The sequence below is a fragment of the Callospermophilus lateralis genome, chromosome 3 (genome assembly GCF_048772815.1).
Source record: "Callospermophilus lateralis isolate mCalLat2 chromosome 3, mCalLat2.hap1, whole genome shotgun sequence".
Taxonomy (NCBI): Eukaryota; Metazoa; Chordata; class Mammalia; order Rodentia; family Sciuridae; genus Callospermophilus; species Callospermophilus lateralis.
The window spans coordinates 27212626-27228874 of record NC_135307.1 but is presented as its reverse complement, the minus strand read 5'-3'; the positions used below and the strand labels follow the sequence as shown (position 1 = coordinate 27228874).

Below are 16249 nucleotides of genomic sequence, written 5' to 3'. Positions count from 1 at the left end.
AGAGTCCTGCAGATGCCGGAGGATTGAGCTCCATCCCTACAGTGGGCCCCAGATCAGGGGCTCAGTGGAAAACCGTAGCAAGTCTATGGGGGCCTGTGAGGGAGGCTCAGCTTTTCCCCAGCATCTCATCAACCCAAGGTGCATGTGCTCAATCACAGTGATGGATTTCAGCCCAAGGGAGAGTTTCAAGCCCCTTTTTCCTGGTCATAGGTACAATGTTGGGCTGGAAGGAGAAGAAGAGGGATCACAACTTGAGTCAAGTGTTCTCTCTTGCTCCCCCAAACTGCCCCTTGATCTTTTACTTTGTATTTGTCCCAAATCACCACATACCATACCCCTTCCCCCCTTCCCCCGCCCCCCCACCCCCACCATCTGCACCTGAAGGTGGGGAAGTCTGGACTCTAGGACACACCCTTTCAATCAAAAGAGGAACAGCAGACCCCAAAACCCACCCAAGCTAATGAGATGGGAAAAGTGAGCATGGAGCCCGCCTCTAAGACAGGAGCCTAGAGACTGGGCTGTGTCTAGAAAGGAGGGCTTGTGGGACTGTCACCCTGGCAGGGCTGGCAGAGGAGGTGACAGAGACAAGGAGAGTCAGTGGCAGGCACACTGATAGGCCAGCAGGCTTCCTTCCCTGAACCCAGGAGGTGGTTTTGTCTTCCAGATGAGGACGACACGGAATTAACACCCAAGGGCAGCGATGACGCGCTCTACTGTGAGGCCGAAGCCATCGGGACTGTGGAGAAAGAGAAACCCCCCAAGGAGGATTCCGAAACAGACTTGGAGATCGAAGGTGACATGGGAGTGTGGGGGGTGGCTGGTTCAGGGCCCCCTGGGCCCCTGGAGGAATCCCATCCGCCCAGAGGGAGGTCCTGCAGAGGATGTCTGGATGTCTGGATGCTCCTCCAGGCTGGCTGGGGACAGCGGCTGCCACAGCCCGGTGGCTTCCACACAGCACACATCAGCTTGTTGAAAGCTGAACCAACATACAAACAGGGGTTTCTGGTCTTAAATGCTTCCCTTGGTGGCATATGATGTTCCTGTAGTCGCAGAAGAGAGACATTAGTACTCACCTTTAGCCCTACTCAAGGGCCCCATGTGCGCCTTCAGCAAGTCTAAGCTGAAGTCATCAAGCCAAGGTGCATGCCTACCTGGGTTTCAGGGCTGGCTGAGCGGGAGCAAAGACCTTTACTACAAACAACACCTCCACCCTCTTTTGCAGATTTCCCAGGCTGAGGCTAGCCCGACTCACCCTGGTGGGCAGTGGTCACAGTCTGCAGAGGTGGAGGGAAGGCTACTCAGCCATTAAAATTAAACTGTGCTGCTTATTTGCACAGTCAGCTTAGAACCCCACCTCTGTCAGTCAGCAGACAGCGTCTACCCAGACCTCCTCTCTGCTGCCCGCAACGTCTCGTTGCTCTCTGTCTTCTTGTCCACCCGGGGGTTCTCACTGACACTGCTTCCAACATGGGATTTTGCTCCTTGCAAACCTGGATGCTTTGCCAAGATCCCTGCTTCTGCGTCCTTCCCCGCCCCACTCCCTGCTCCCCACACTCACAGCAAGTGATGGCGCTGTTCCAAGCTGCTTCTTAAAACATGACAGCCAGAAAGGGTCACCATCCAGGGTCAAGGCAGAGCTAGTCCCAAGGACAAAAGAGGAAGTTACCTTCCCTCTGGCCAACAAGAACTTCTAATGGCTGAATTTGGCACTGACAACTCTGTCCTGAGCAGAAACTCAGGGCTGAGCCGCTCTGGCTCCAGGGCACGTGCCACAGGTACTGAGGTACTGAGGTGCTGAGGACGGGGCCGGAAGGACTTCCTGGGGAGTCTAGAGAAGAAGGGTTGGCAGACTGTGGGCTCTTTCCCATGTAACAGTGGTTCTCCCCTGGATAACTGCACACCTCAGGGGACACTTGGGGTGGAGGCACCTTGTGGGTAAAGGCCAAGGAATCCTACTGGATATCCTGCAGTACAGTCCCTCACAACAGAGCAGGTCCTGAGTCAAAATACCAGAGACACCGAGGGTGAGAAACCTCGCCCAGTGAGCATTCTAAGGAGAGGGTCCGTCTGGAGCTGTGCTTGCAGCTTCCCTCTGAGTCGCCCTTTCACCCTCCGAGCTCTCTGTCTACCTTAGAAACTCGTGGTGTGGGTTGGCCAAAGGCCCTGGGATCTGAATAGGAAGCACACGAGTGTAGATGTCAGCTGGCCCTGGGAAGCCCTGCCGCCCACTGGACTTGCCTAAAGAGGACCCAGCCCTGGGGTCCCCAGGCCAGGCTGGCATGGTCCTAAAGCCTCAGGGTGGCAATGGAGAGGTGGAACCCCTGCTTCTCTTAGCAGGTTTTTGTTTTTGTTTTTTGGTACTTACCGGCTGGACATTTAGGGGCTGGATTTGTCACTGGAGAAGCAGGGATGACCGGCTGTAAGGCCACCCAGATCCTAGTCTTTCTGTTTCTCACCAGTTTGGAGGTCTGTCCCTCTTGAACTGATTGGCCATCTCGAGGTGACACAGGAGTCTACTTCTGAGCCTTCTTCATGGCTCACATTTTAATGGTGGCAGGGAAACAAAAATTGAAATGGAGACCCCCACCCCTCAACCATCAAAAGTCTCCAGCCCTGTGCCTTTTGTTTTTCCCCTTCAGGGTTGTCCCAGGGTGGCAGGAGGGCTGGGCCTTTATATATTCCTGGCGATTGGTCTCGGGATGCCTCCAGCCTGGGAAGGTGGGGTGGGGTACGCCGCTCATCTCTCCCAGGAAAGCCCAGGGCTGACACCTTGGGCCCCTTCTCCTACACGGAGGGAGACATCCATGGGGGGGCAACCTGGAATTCTGACTTTGGGGTTGGAGTTGACTTCTGGAGCGCACACCCACAGGGGCGGATCCCTGGCAGAGCACAGCCCAGTCGGAAGCAAACCCTGCCCGAGGCCAGAGGGCAGAGACGTCGAACCCTACTGAGTCTTGTCTTTCTCCGCAGACACCGAGAAGTTCTTTACAATTGGACCAAAGGAGCTGTACCTGGAGGCCTGCAAACTGGTGGGTGTAGTGCCTGTCTCCTACTTCATCCGGAACATGGAGGAGCCCCACATGAACCTCAACTACCATGGGCTGGGCCCCAGGGGCACCAAGGCTATCGCTATAGCCATGGTGGTGAGCAGGGCAAGGGGGGCGTGGAACCAGGTGGAGGAGGAGGGTGGACAAGGTGGCAGGTCCAAGATCCAGAGGGCCCCTCCCTCCAAGGCTGAAAAGCGACCTTGACGGACACCTGTCCTGGTCTCTGCTCCTCTGCCAGTTTCCCTGTCAACGTGTGGACTTCCCTTTAGCTCTGGAAGGACGTTTCTAGATACCTGGACCTTGAAGTCTGTGCTCTTTGACATTCAGGAAGCAAAGCACCAGCCCGTGGGACAAGGAAAAGGGGCTGGGCTGGAACTGGGCCCCAGAGTCAAGGCCAGAGCACAGTATAGAGTGCAGACCTGGGTCTCCAGGCCAAAGCTCACCTCTGCTAGAAATGGATGGGCTGCTGAGTCTTTCCATCCTCCACACCTATAATCCCAGCAGGGAGGGGACCATCACTCCATGGACTTCATGGGAAAACTGCAGAACAGGGACATCCTCTCGGGACTTGTATACTCAGTGGCCGCAGTTTCTGTTTGGGGAGGGTAGTTTTTTCCTCTCTGACTCTCAGGATTGTTCACTTGGCAGCCAATGGTGTGACACTCTGATGTTGGAGCTTTTATTTGCTGTTCGTACGGCTGAACTTTTCACAGATTCACCCTGCTGGCTTTAAGAGCACGATCCTGGGGATCCTGTTTCAGCCCTGGGAGTACAGCTCAGTGGTGCCACCCTGTCGGGGTGGCGGTGAGAGTCAGGAGGTTCTCTCTTCACCCTTGTTCCCCTAGCAGGTAGCATAGAGAGTGACAAGCAGGTGCCGGCTTGTGTGACATGAATGGAGACAGTTTGGTGATAGGGCCTCCCCGTTTACCCTGCAAAGTGCTGGTCCCCAGCATGACTCTGGAGGTGGCAATCAGCAGTGTCCAGACGCTGATCAACAGCACCTGGAAAGGAGACCCCAGGGCCATCTCCCTGGCCTCTGAACGGGTCTGACTTTTCGCCCACTCCAGAGAGACAGCGGAGACTCGAGGACCCTCCAGTAAGCCCCAAGGGAACCATCCCGCGTTGTGGAAGCAGGAGCTACCCCTTTCTTTTTTCCCTGGAATGGAGAATCGGGCCCTCCCGACCACTTGGTGCTTCTCTCACTGTTTGGTGGACTTTGAAAATGGCTGAGTCCAAAGGTGCGACTCTTCTTTGCACCTGCTTGTACTGTGAATGAGGGGCAGAAGGGGAGAATAAAAGTTTTGGTTAGAGCTAACCCCGGTCCTTCATGCTGAAATGTTTCCTCTCATCTTGCTCCCATCGGGAATGTAGAATAGCCTGGACTTAGATTCGAAGAGCTAAGCCCAGCGCCTTCCAAACAGGCTTGAGGTGACCTCAGGTAAAAAGAAGGCAAAATGGAAGAGACACCCTTGAAGAAGCAAAGCAAAGCAAAGCAAGGCAAAAGCCTCAGGGGACCTCCTTTCAAGGACCTTCAAGTTTAAGTTCCTTTGTTAAAGGTCTCAAGTGTCTCTTAATCTTACAGTAGGTGTAAGATGGGGCAATAGGGTTAAAATCTACTTAGCTCATTCTTGTGCCTCTCACTTTTCAGGCCTTTAACTTAATGATCCCTTTCTAAGTACTCCCAGAAAAGCATATTGTTCTAGCAGAACTCAATGCCATGGCTCATCCTCTGTTTTTCTTCTTGTCCTCTCTTTCCTTTAGTATCCCTAATCTAACCTCCATACCCTCTGTGTTAGTTCATTTACCATAACTATAACAAAATATCTGAGGCTGGATAACTTTACAAAGAAAAGAGGTCTGTTTAGCTAACCAGATTCAAAGGCATGGCACTGGCATCAGCTCAGCTCAGGTAAAGGGCTCATGGTGGGTGGCATCGCAATGGCAGGAGTACATGTAAGAGGGAAAGATCACATAATGACTGAACCCAGGGCATTCTATATCACCAGCTACATCACCTTTAAAATGTTGAGGCAGGTCTCACCAAGTTACCAGGCTGCCTTGAACTTGTAATCTTTCTGCCTCAGCCTCCCAAGTCACTGGGATTACAGGCTCCTCCGCCTTAGTAACAACCTTTCATTAGGCCCCACCTCTTAAAGGTCCCTCTATCTTTTAGCATCGACTCTCTAGGGTCCAAGCCTTCAGTGCACAAATCCTCGGAGGACAAGCCACACCCAAACCACAGCACCCCGACAGTCTGGGATGTTCAGGAGAAGGGCCAAGCTCTACACCAGAGCGAGCAAGGTACTGGGGAGGTCACCAACCGCTTCTCTTTCTTTCCCCCGCTCCCCTTGGGTGGTTGAAGTCCAACACAACCATCACCAAACTGGAGCTGGAAGACAACTGCATCATGGACACGGGCGTGATCTGCCTGGTGCAGATGCTGCAGGAGAACTACTACCTCCAGGAGCTGGTAGGTGCCCTGCTCCTCCACCACACTGGGGGCCCAGAGCCCACGGGAGCCCAGGCAGAATCCCCTGCCACTCCCAGAGCAGCCCCCGGCTGTCTGAAACCCGTCAGCAGGCTCTTCCCCTCTAGATGGGACTTCTCAGATGAGGGCCACCCATCAGAGGCTGGTGATGGACTGGATTCCCTGTGGCCGTAAGAAACCCTAAGAAGCCATTTCTTTCTTTTTAAATTTTTTTTAAGTTATACATGGACACAGTTTATTTTCTTTCTTTATTTTCCTGTGGTGCTGAAGATCAAACCCAGTGCCTCGCATGTGTGAGGCAAGCGCTCTGCCACTGAGCCATAACCCCAGTCTTTCTTTGTTTTGGGTCTTTTTGAAATTTGTTCTAATTAGTTACACATGATAGAATGCATTTTGACACATCGGACATAAATGGAGTATAACTTCTCATTCTTCTGGCTGTACGTGATGTACAGTTACACAGATTGTGTAATCATATACACACATAGGGTAATAACGTCTGATTCATTCCACCATCATTCCAACCCCTGTGCCCCCTCCCTTCCTCTCACACCCCCCAATCTATAAAACCTCTTTTCTCCCCCATCGATTGTGAATTAGCATCTGTATGTCATAGGAATCATATCAGAGAAAATGTTTGGCCTTTGGTTTTTTTGGGGGGGATTGGCTTATTTGGTTTAGCATAATAGTCTCCAATTCCTTCCACTGACCAGCAAATGCCATATTTTCATTCTTCTTTAAGGCTGATTAATATTCCATTGTGTATCACAGTTTCTAAGGAGCCATTTCTCTCTGCACCTTATAAGCCTGCAAGTGGATAAGTTTACCTCTTGCACCATTACCTTAAGGTGAACTTTCTTAAAGGAGATAAAGACATGAAATAATATCATAAAACCCAATGTGCCTGAAGATAGGTGGTGGTGATGGTTATACAACAATAGAAATATATTTAATACCTTATACCTAAAAAAGGTTACAATGGTAAATCTTATGTTATGTTTTAATACCATAAAAATTTTGAAAAGAGCCGGGCATGGTGGCTCACATCCATAATCCCAGCAACTCAGGAGACTAAGGCAGGAGGATCTTAAATTCGAGGCCAGCCTGAGCAATTTAGTGATACCCGGTCTCAAAAAGAAAAAGTAAGAAGTGCTGGGGATATAGCTCAGCAGTAGAGCACCCCTGGGTTCAATCCCCAGTTCCAAAAGAAATTTTTTTAAAGAAGGGGAGGAAATCAAGCAAGACACTGATGGCTGGTTTCTATGGAGTCTCTCTCACTGCCTGAGAGGCCTCTGTCCTCATATATCCCCGGCTCTTTCTAGGGTAGCGAGTCATATTTTGTGAATCAATGAGTAGAATCTTATTTACTCTTAACTCATTTTTTTCAGTTGTTCATGCCCAACTCGTCAAATGGAAGCTGTCTTGGATTTCCAAACAAACAAAATAATGATGATGATGATCATAATAATAATAATAATAAATAATGTGCTCATCAGAAGTACGTGGGCTAAATTGGGGGAGCGGGGACTTAATGAAGCCAACTTCAGAGAAACAGACCTCCTGCCTGCATCAGGATAGCCTCCCGGCTCTGGCCTTCCGGCCACTCCATCAGCCAGCCCCTCCCCCTCACCTTGAACCCCTTACCTGGATGCCCTTGTTAGTGAGGCCCCTTTGGTGGGATTTAGCACACACAAGGGTATTCTTGCCTTTTAGAATGTTTCGAAAAATGAAATTGGTTTGGAGGGGGCCAAAGTCATCTCCGAGTTCCTCCAGAGGAACACATCTTCGCTCTGGAACCTTGGGCTGTCAGGTGAGCCCGGGCAAGGGGACGGGGAGGGCATCGGGAATCAAAGGGGCAGGAGGGGAAGGGCAGAGAGAACCCGCACCTGGTTGACCTGACCAGAATGCTGGGTCTGCCCTGCCAAGCCGGCACCCTGCCCCTCCCCATGGCTTCCCGCCCCCTGCACAGCCACGTGGCTCCCTGCCGTCCTCAACAAGCTGCTTCCCACCAACAAAGACCTGCTTTGCCATATTCTGCCCTCCCCTTGGACGTCCCCGCCTGCAGAGGTCTGCTTGGTTTATGAGGCTTCCTCTCAGGTCTCAGCTCACATGTCGCCCCCTTGGAGAGGAGACTCTCCTAACCACCCTATCCAAACCGCAGCCCTCCACCACCACTCTGTCCTGTGTCCCCGATTGGCTTAACTGCATTTGTTACCACCCGATGCCCTCCTGTTTTTAAGTTAGCTTAGTAACATCTCCCATGGGGGAAAAAGTCGGGTGAGAATTCCAGTTCCCCCAGACCGCTCCTCATTCAGGTTTACAGATGTACGCTGACTGCAGGATCCTGGAACCCCTAAGCCAAGAAATGCACATTAAAACGTGATCCTGGTCTAGGGCTATAGCTCAGTGGTAGAGCGCCTGCCTTGCACGTGTTGGGCACTGGGTTGGATCCTGGGTACCACATGAAAAATAAATAAATAAACGTATTGTGTCCATCCATGAAAGTCTGGCACTATGGCACATGCCTTAATCCCAGTGACTCAGGAGGCTCAGGCCAGAGGATTGCAAGTCAAAGGCCCAGCCTCGGTAACTTAGTGAGGCCCTAAGCAACTTAGTGAGACCCTGTTTCAAAATAAAAATAAAAAGAGTTAGGGATGTAGCTCAGTGGTAGAATTCAGTCACTCCTGGGTTCAACCCCCTGTACAAAAAAAAAAAAAAAAAATAAGATGAAAATAAAAATAAATGCATAGATAAAAACAGAAGAGATCATTCTTTTTAAAAGAACTCTCCTCCCCACAAGAATATCAACAAGTGAAAAATATGTCCTCCTTGAAATTACAGATTCAATACATATGTCCAAAAAGTGTGGTAGACACAGGCCAATAAAATTAGCCAAAACACATTTATCTAAATATATTTACAGTGTAGAAAGAGAAAAATGGAGAGAAGATAAAAGATAAAAGAGTGTAGGATAATGAATAGACTCAATATAGCTACTAGGAGTTCCTGAAGGAGGAAAAAAACAAGTGAGCAAATAATAGTTGCTGTGCTTCTTGAATTTGAAGCATTCGGGGATCCGAGTAAGTCCTAAAAAAGGTAAACAAACAGAAATTCACACTTGAATGTATCAATGAAAAAGTGCTTAAGATACAGAGACCTTAAAAGTATCTAGGGGAAAAAATAGTTTCTCTTTTAATGTAAATGTTACTCGATGTGAGGTATTATTCTTGAATTTCTCCTTTCCCTCTAAATATACCTTGGATTTCTTTCCATGACAGAACAAATAGCTACTTCCCCTTCGCTGGGCAATCTTCCATGTCGTGGCCACAGCATCATTTAGCATCCCTCTGTTGGGGGGTGGGACTCATATCATTTCTAATTTTTCAATCATTCAACTAATGATTCAAAGGACTTTCCTGTTCATACATCTTTGGGGCACATGTCCTAGTATTCTAGATGGACACCCAGGAGTATAATTACCGAATATAAAGATAAATCCACTTTTGTGAAGTTAAAAATTAATTTCCGAATTTCCCGTAAGGAGCCTGTACCAGATTAAAATTCTACCAATGGACGGTTTCTCTATGCTGTCCCCAAAGGGTTAATAGCAAGATGTTTGTGAATCAAATGGTTAAATGTGTGGGTGTTGAAGTCACTGTTCTTGGATCTGAATTCCAGCTTTGACACTGGGCAGGTTAGTTAACCCTTTTGTGACTCAGTTTTCTTATGAATAGACTAAGGACAATGATATTACTTGAGATGGTGATTGGGAGGAGTAAGTGACTTAAAATCTAGAACACCTAGAATAGTATTTAGCATATAAATTTTCAATAAGGGTTAGTCACTACTATTATTTTTATTTTTTTCCACATTTTTACTGGTGCATTATAGTTGTACATACCGATGGGATTTGTTGCTACCTGCAAACAATATAACAAGATAATTTGGCTAAGCTCACTCCCGAGCACTCCCCCCTCCTCCCCATCTCTCACCCCTTAGTCCCTTTCTTCTAGTGATCTCCCTTTCATTTTTAGGAGATCTACCCCAACCTTTGTTTTTCTTTTTCCTCTCTACTTCAGCAGATAAGAATAAACATATGACCCTGAACCATCTGAGTTTGACTTATTTCACTTAATTATGATGGTCTCCAGTTCCATCCATTTTTCGGCAAATGCCATTATTTCATTTTTATTTGTGGCTGAATAAAACTCCATTGTATATATATATACCACGTTTCCTTTATCCATTCATCTGTTGATGGACACCTAGGCTGGTTCCATAGTTTGGCTATGGTGAATTATATTATTATCTTTATTACATTCCCACATTATTATTATTTGAAAAGAACATCTTTTAAGATGTTTGTTTCCATTTTTATTTCCTCTTCTTTGAAATGTCAATTGTCACAGAGAGAAGGACACATTAAGTTAGATGAGCGTTCTCTCCCGTTTTCTTGTGTCTACACATTTGCGTTAAGTGCTTGTCATCTTTCCCACGTCTGATTGTTCCGGAGGGCAGAGGACTGGCAGGGCTGTGACGTGGGTGGGCAGGAGGGCCACAGTGCAGAGTGCATTGCTAATGTAACCCCCTCACTTTAGGAAATAACTTCAATGAGGAAGCCATAGACCTCTTCTGCCAAGCCCTGTCGGTAAGGAGCAAGGGGTGCAGGTGAGCCATGCGGGCAGGTCTAGGGCATCTGGGTGACTCGGGCTGTGCTGGGCATGGTGGAGCAAGGCTACTTACATGGTCTGGAAGTGGGTGAGTGTTCGGTCTCTTCCAACCCTGCTAAAAACCCAGTAAGCAGTGGGGCTTTCAGGGTGGCACTGCCTTGTCACAGTGACTATCAACGGTTCATGAAGCTTTCAGTCTAAGAGCCCTAGCCCACCTAGTTTTTAGTGCCTGGGAGCCCTCCACCATACTGCCCTGAGATAAGTAAGAGATTTTTTTCATCCAGAAGACAAAAATAACCTCCTTTCTCACCATTTGTTCCTCTAGATCAATTACCTAATTAGGAACCTGGATCTCAGTCACAACCAAATCTCTGATACAGGAGGGGAACAACTGGGACAGATGCTGAGTACGTCCCCATGGAGGGAAAGTGACCAGCCAAGGGGAGGGATTGAGAGAAAGTTCATTTATCAGAGCTGAATCACCCTTTATTTTTAAATCAATTTTGAATGTTTGGACTAGAAAAGTGATGTAAACCATGCCCCCCCCCAAAAAAAAAAAACACTTTAAATGAAGCAAACACCAAGATGTGGGAAGTAAAACTTTCCAATGATTAGAAGACCGTGGAGAGGAGCAACTTGCTGAGCTTAAGGAGTCCAAGGAGTATTACACGTGGTACAGCAAACACAAACTGTAATGAAAAAAACCCGTAAATTGACAACAATGCACTTTAAACATGTATGATAAAAAGACACCATGGGCCAGGCAGGATGACATGCGCTCATAACCCAGCTACTCAGGAGGGTCGCAAGTTCTAGGCCAACCTCAGCATCTTAGCAAGATCCAGTCTCAAAAGAAAAAATAAAAAGGGCTGGGGGTGTAGGTCAGTGGTAGAGCACCCCCTAGGTTCAATACCCAGTACCAGAGCCACCATGGACGACTCTGATAAGCAACAGAGGGGAGAGGGAGTGAATATTTGCAGCACTTATATAGATAGAAGATTAATGTTCAGACTATTGATTAAAGATTCTATATATCTCCTGGCATAGTGGCATGTGCCCATAGTCTCAGCTAGTCTGGAGGCTGAAGTAGGAGGATTGTGAGTTGGAGGCCAGTGTGGGCAACAGAGCAAGACTCTATCTCAAAAGAAAAAAAAAAAAAAAAAACAGGCACAGTGGTGCATGCCTGTAATCCCAGCAGCTCAGGAGACTGAAGCAGGAGAGTCGCGAGTTCAAAGCCAGTGTCGGCAACGGCAAGATGCCAAGCAACTCAGTGAGACCCTGTCTCTAAATAAAATACAAAATAGGGCTGGGGATGTGGCTCAGCGGTTGAGTGACCCTGAGTTCAATCCCCAGTAGCCCCCCCCAAAAAAAAATCCTATATTAACAAGACCTATAGGTTAATAAATACCCCCAGCAGAACAATGGTCAAGGCATATGGGCAGCACAAGAAGAGAGTCCACTGCCCGGCCCCTTTAGTAATTAGGGAAATGCAGCAACAGGAAGATGACCCTGTTCATCTATCCAAGCTATAAGAGTTTAAAGTCAGTGAATACCAAAGCTGCGGACAGTGGGGAGAAACAGGACCTCTGACAGGCTACTAAGGAAAGCCACTGTTCAGAGTGACGATGGGATTGAACAGCTCCCCCCTCCTCCACACACACAGACAGATGTCCAAGGAGGCTACTGCAGCATTGCTATAAAACAGGGACAGTACCTCTACCTAAATGGCCATCCCTGGGCAAAGAGTAGAAACAAGGAGGACAAGCAGCAGTGGACAGGGAGGGTTGGGGGTGGGGGGGAGAGCCAGGCCCACGGGCAGGGGAGCTCTTTGCTGAGACCTGAATAACAAAGATGACCGTGCTGAGTTCTGGGGTTCGGCATTCCAGGCAGCAAGGTCAGGGCATTGCGTGTTTGGGGAAGATCGGAGGACAGAATGGCAGGAATAGAGGGGACAGGGAGGAGACTGGAAGGAGCCAAGTCTTGGAGGTGGCCCATGGCGTGGACAACATCTGGATTTAATTCCACGTTGGAGAAGGTCACAGTTTGATTTGCAATTTGGAAACTTCTATCTGGCATGAAGAACAATGAAGAACACAAACAGAGGGACAGCCGTTGATTAGGAAGCTGTCCCTGGCCTGGGGAAAACAACGCAATCACGCGTGAGCAAGACAGAAGAGTGGATGGGTTCCAAATGTGTTTGGGGGTGAGGCGGAAAGGCCTTGCTGAGCTGAAGGAAAGTTAGGAATAAGGACAGACGCCTGCTCATCTCGCCTTCTCTGCTGGCTGGACGTGGCGCCCTTTACCTGGGTGGGGGAAATCTCAGGGGGCAACAGCTACGTTTTGGTAGTCGATGGCCACTCAGCACTTCTCAGTGGAGAGTCGGGAGTTGGTTTGCTGCATGACCTTAGATAGAGCTTGGTGACGAGATCAGCACTGGATGAAACACCTGGGAGTCACAGGCAGGGGACGGATTTAATCCACGAGACCAGATCAAGGCAAGAAGTGTAGAGGCTTGAGTTCTCTGGAACTGACGCCTGGGTCACTCCAACATGTGCAGGTGCTGCTGCAGAGGAGCAGGGGTCTGAGGAGTGTCAATCGAACAGGAGGGTGACCAGGAAAATGAGGTCTCAAGAGAACAAGGGAGAGAGCTGCTTGGAGAGGAAGCGGTCAGCAGGGTCCACTTAAGTGTTGCTTAAGATCTAATGATGAGGACGGAAAAGTGACCCCAAGTCTCAACAGCACTGAGATAGTCGGCCACTTGGTGAGAGTTTTGGTGGAGTGGGCGAGCACGGAAACCCAGCTGGAGGCACAAATGGGTGCAAAGAGGAGGCCAGAGGCTGGGGAGGCTGGAGCTACTGAGGAGGCAGGAGCCCGAGGGAGACAAGAGGCCAGGAATGATTTTTAAGGCTGAAAAATGCTGAAGTAAAAGAAACTGATGCTGCAGAAAGAAGGGAAGATAATTAAAGGAGGAGTTCACAAGAGGAAGGGGCCTGGCCCTAGAGAGCCTTGAAGAGGCGGGGGGCAGCAAGGCTGGCCGCTGAGGGGAGGGTTGGTGGGAGGACGAGCCCCACCTCCTGGTGCTGCTGCTCCAGGGCGGTGAGAAGCAAGACCCTCTGCTGACTGCAGAGAAAGCACTTGGGAGGAAGGAGAGGTGGAAAGGGACCACTGTTCAGCCTCCACTGAAAGCTGAGGTCGTAAATTTAAAGGGAACCAGAATGTGTTCTATCTCCCTGTGGTTATGATAGTCCTGTGGGTGAAGATCTTTAGAATGTTATTCTTAGCCGGGCACGGTGGCGCACACCTGTAATCCCAGCCGCTGGGGAGGCTGAAGCAGGAGGATCACAAGTTCAAAGCCAGCCTCCGCCACTTAGCAAGGCCCTAAACAACTTAGCAAAACTCTGTCTCAAAGTAAAAAATAAAAAATAAAAAAGACTGGGGATGTGGCTTAGTGATAAAGTGCCCCTGGGTTAAATCCTCAGTACAACAACAACAAAAAATTATTATTAGTAGTAAAGCTCTCGAACAGTAAGTGATTACTAAGTGAGGGGCATCAGAGTCGCATGTCACATCAATCCTCACAAAATCCCTACACAGGTTAATACTCCATCTTACAGACGAGGAAGCTCACGAGGAACGCATCGGTGACACAAGGTCACACAACTGTTAGAGGAGATGAGCCTCTGGGTTCAATTATGTGGCCACTTAAGGGATGCAGATGTGCTCGGAGAATCTTCAATGAGGGAGTTGGCAGAGGAGAGGAGAAGAAAGTGAGGGAAAGAGGCCTGGGGATGTGGCTCAAGCGGTAGCGTGCTCGCCTGGCATGCATACGGCCCGGGTTCGATCCTCAGCACCACATACAGACAAAGATGTTGTGCCCGCCAAATACTGAAAAATAAATATTAAAATTCTCTCTCTCTCTCCCTCTTTCTCACTCTCTCTCACTCTTTAAAAAAAAAAAAAAGAAAGTGAGGGAAAGAGGCATAGGAAAGAGAAGGAAGGCAGGAGACTATCGCTATCACAACAATATAAGGTGTGAGTTACTCAAAGTACATCCTGGTGATTGACACAGAGAGACAGGCAGACGTGAGAGGTCCCCACTGTACCTACAGAAAAAAAGGAAGGGCTGGGAACGTGGCAGAAGCACTTGCCTAGTGTGCACAAGGCCCTGAGTTCCATTCCCAGCACACACACACACAGAGGAAATAAAAAAGAGACTCCCTCCTGATGCCCGAAGACTATGTTCCCCTTGGATGGTGCCCTCTGCAGAGCCACTTTCCCCAAATAAAAATCACAACGTGGTTGAACAGGAAGTTTTGCCAACTCTGTGGAGTATAGGAGCAAAAGCATTGTCTTCTTTTTTTCTTCCTGGTGCTGGGGACCAAATTGAGGGCCTTGGGCATTTGAGACCAGTACTCTACACCTCCGGTCCCAAAAAAGCATCTTTAGTGTTTTTTTAAGTGTGATCTCTGTGCAAACTCAGATCCTGGCACCTCCCACCTCCAGCTGCTCCTGTCTCTGAGGCTCTCCTAAGAGCAGCCCCAGAGCCAGTGTTCCCATGGCACTCCAAGAGACAGTCACCTCGCGACCTAACACGCCAGGCCATCCCCGCCTCCTGTGTGCAGCCTGGCGCCGTTGTTTGTCCACACCACCCCCCTCGATTGTTTTGGCAGGGGGATGGGGATACTGGGGATTGAACCCTAAGGGCGCTTAGCCCCTGAGCCACATCCCCAGCCCTGTTTATTTTTTTTATTTCAAGACAGGGTCTCACTAGGTTGCTTACAGCCTGGCTAAGTTGCTGAGGCTGGTGACTTAGCGAACCTGCAATCCTCTAGCTTCAGCCTCCCGAGCTGCTGGGACTACAGGTGTGCACCACCACACCAGCTTTCCATCCACTTTTTAATGGCTTTATAATATTCCACCACATGATATTTATGATATTCTTTACCCCTTGCCCCTGAGTAACAAATTTCACCTTTATTATTGATGCCATTGCAAACATCTACCTACAGGGCCCTTCCCACTTTCCATACTGTCTTCTTAGAACAAGTCTCAGAGTTCTGTGATAAGGTATGCATGCACATCTTAGTGGGAAAATATCTACGATCATGTAATATTTGCCAAACAGACTATACTCATTTACTTGCCACCAGCTATAGAAGGGTAAGATTATTTTCCTTCATCTTTCTCAGCATTGAGGATAGTCTGACAATTGTGTGTTTAAATGAATAACTGAAAAAAATCATTGCCTGGGTGTTTCTCTTTGCCTGCCATATGAACCCTGAGGCCGGGTTCTTTGGGATGCGGGGATGCTAAGCTGACTCCCTCTCCCTCCCAGACATCAATGTAGGAATCCAGGTGCTGAATCTGAGCTGGAATCACTTCCACACACAGGGAGCAGTGGCCTTGTGCAACGGTCTCCGGGTAAGGTGCCCTGAGAGTGGTGCGGCGAGCCCAGGTGGGGACCGCCAGGTCCTCCCTCCTGCCATCTTGCACCTCTTCTTTGATGAGGGTTTACTGAGCTCCACAAATGCTCTCCCAGTCACTGGTCTCTCTCCCACAACTCCTGGATGGGCTGCTTTTTAATAAATCCCAGCCACTAAGGCCTGGGGGGCATCCTTAGGCCCCTCAAGAGTCCGGTGCAATTAAGAGTCAGGGTCCTGTCCAAGTCCCAGAGGTCCCTGAGACCGAGCTGGGAGGGAGCGAGAGGGATGGGGCAGATCTGGGGACCCCCGGGTGCTAGGTGTCCACGCAGCAGCAGGAAGAGGTTGGAGGGGTTGCCTGGGTGAGTCACCCATAAACTTGATGCTGGTGTTGTCCCTCTGCCACCAGGGTAATGTGACCCTGATGAAACTGGATGTCTCCATGAATGGCTTTGGGAACGAAGGGGCTCTGGCCCTGGGGGAGGTCCTCAGACTCAACAACCACCTGACCCACCTAGATGTCAGTGGCAATGACATTGGCAACGAAGGGGTCTCCAGACTCAGCAGGGGACTGGAATCCAACGAGGGCCTCCAAGTCCTGAAGGTAGTCTGCCCTAAGCTGGG

General features: G+C 49.2%; 1 protein-coding gene across 1 annotated transcript in view; it reads left to right on the top strand.

The window, feature by feature from the left end:
• The window catches only part of Lrrc74a (leucine rich repeat containing 74A), a 28657-nt gene that overhangs the window by 1054 nt on the left and 11354 nt on the right, over window positions 1–16249 (top strand). Inside the window, exons 2-9 of the mRNA XM_076849271.2 lie at window positions 665–793; window positions 2971–3143; window positions 5410–5517; window positions 7249–7345; window positions 10134–10183; window positions 10531–10612; window positions 15541–15626; window positions 16035–16229. Of these exons, the coding sequence (XP_076705386.1) occupies window positions 665–793; window positions 2971–3143; window positions 5410–5517; window positions 7249–7345; window positions 10134–10183; window positions 10531–10612; window positions 15541–15626; window positions 16035–16229 (920 nt within the window). The remainder of the gene's footprint in view (window positions 1–664; window positions 794–2970; window positions 3144–5409; window positions 5518–7248; window positions 7346–10133; window positions 10184–10530; window positions 10613–15540; window positions 15627–16034; window positions 16230–16249) is intronic.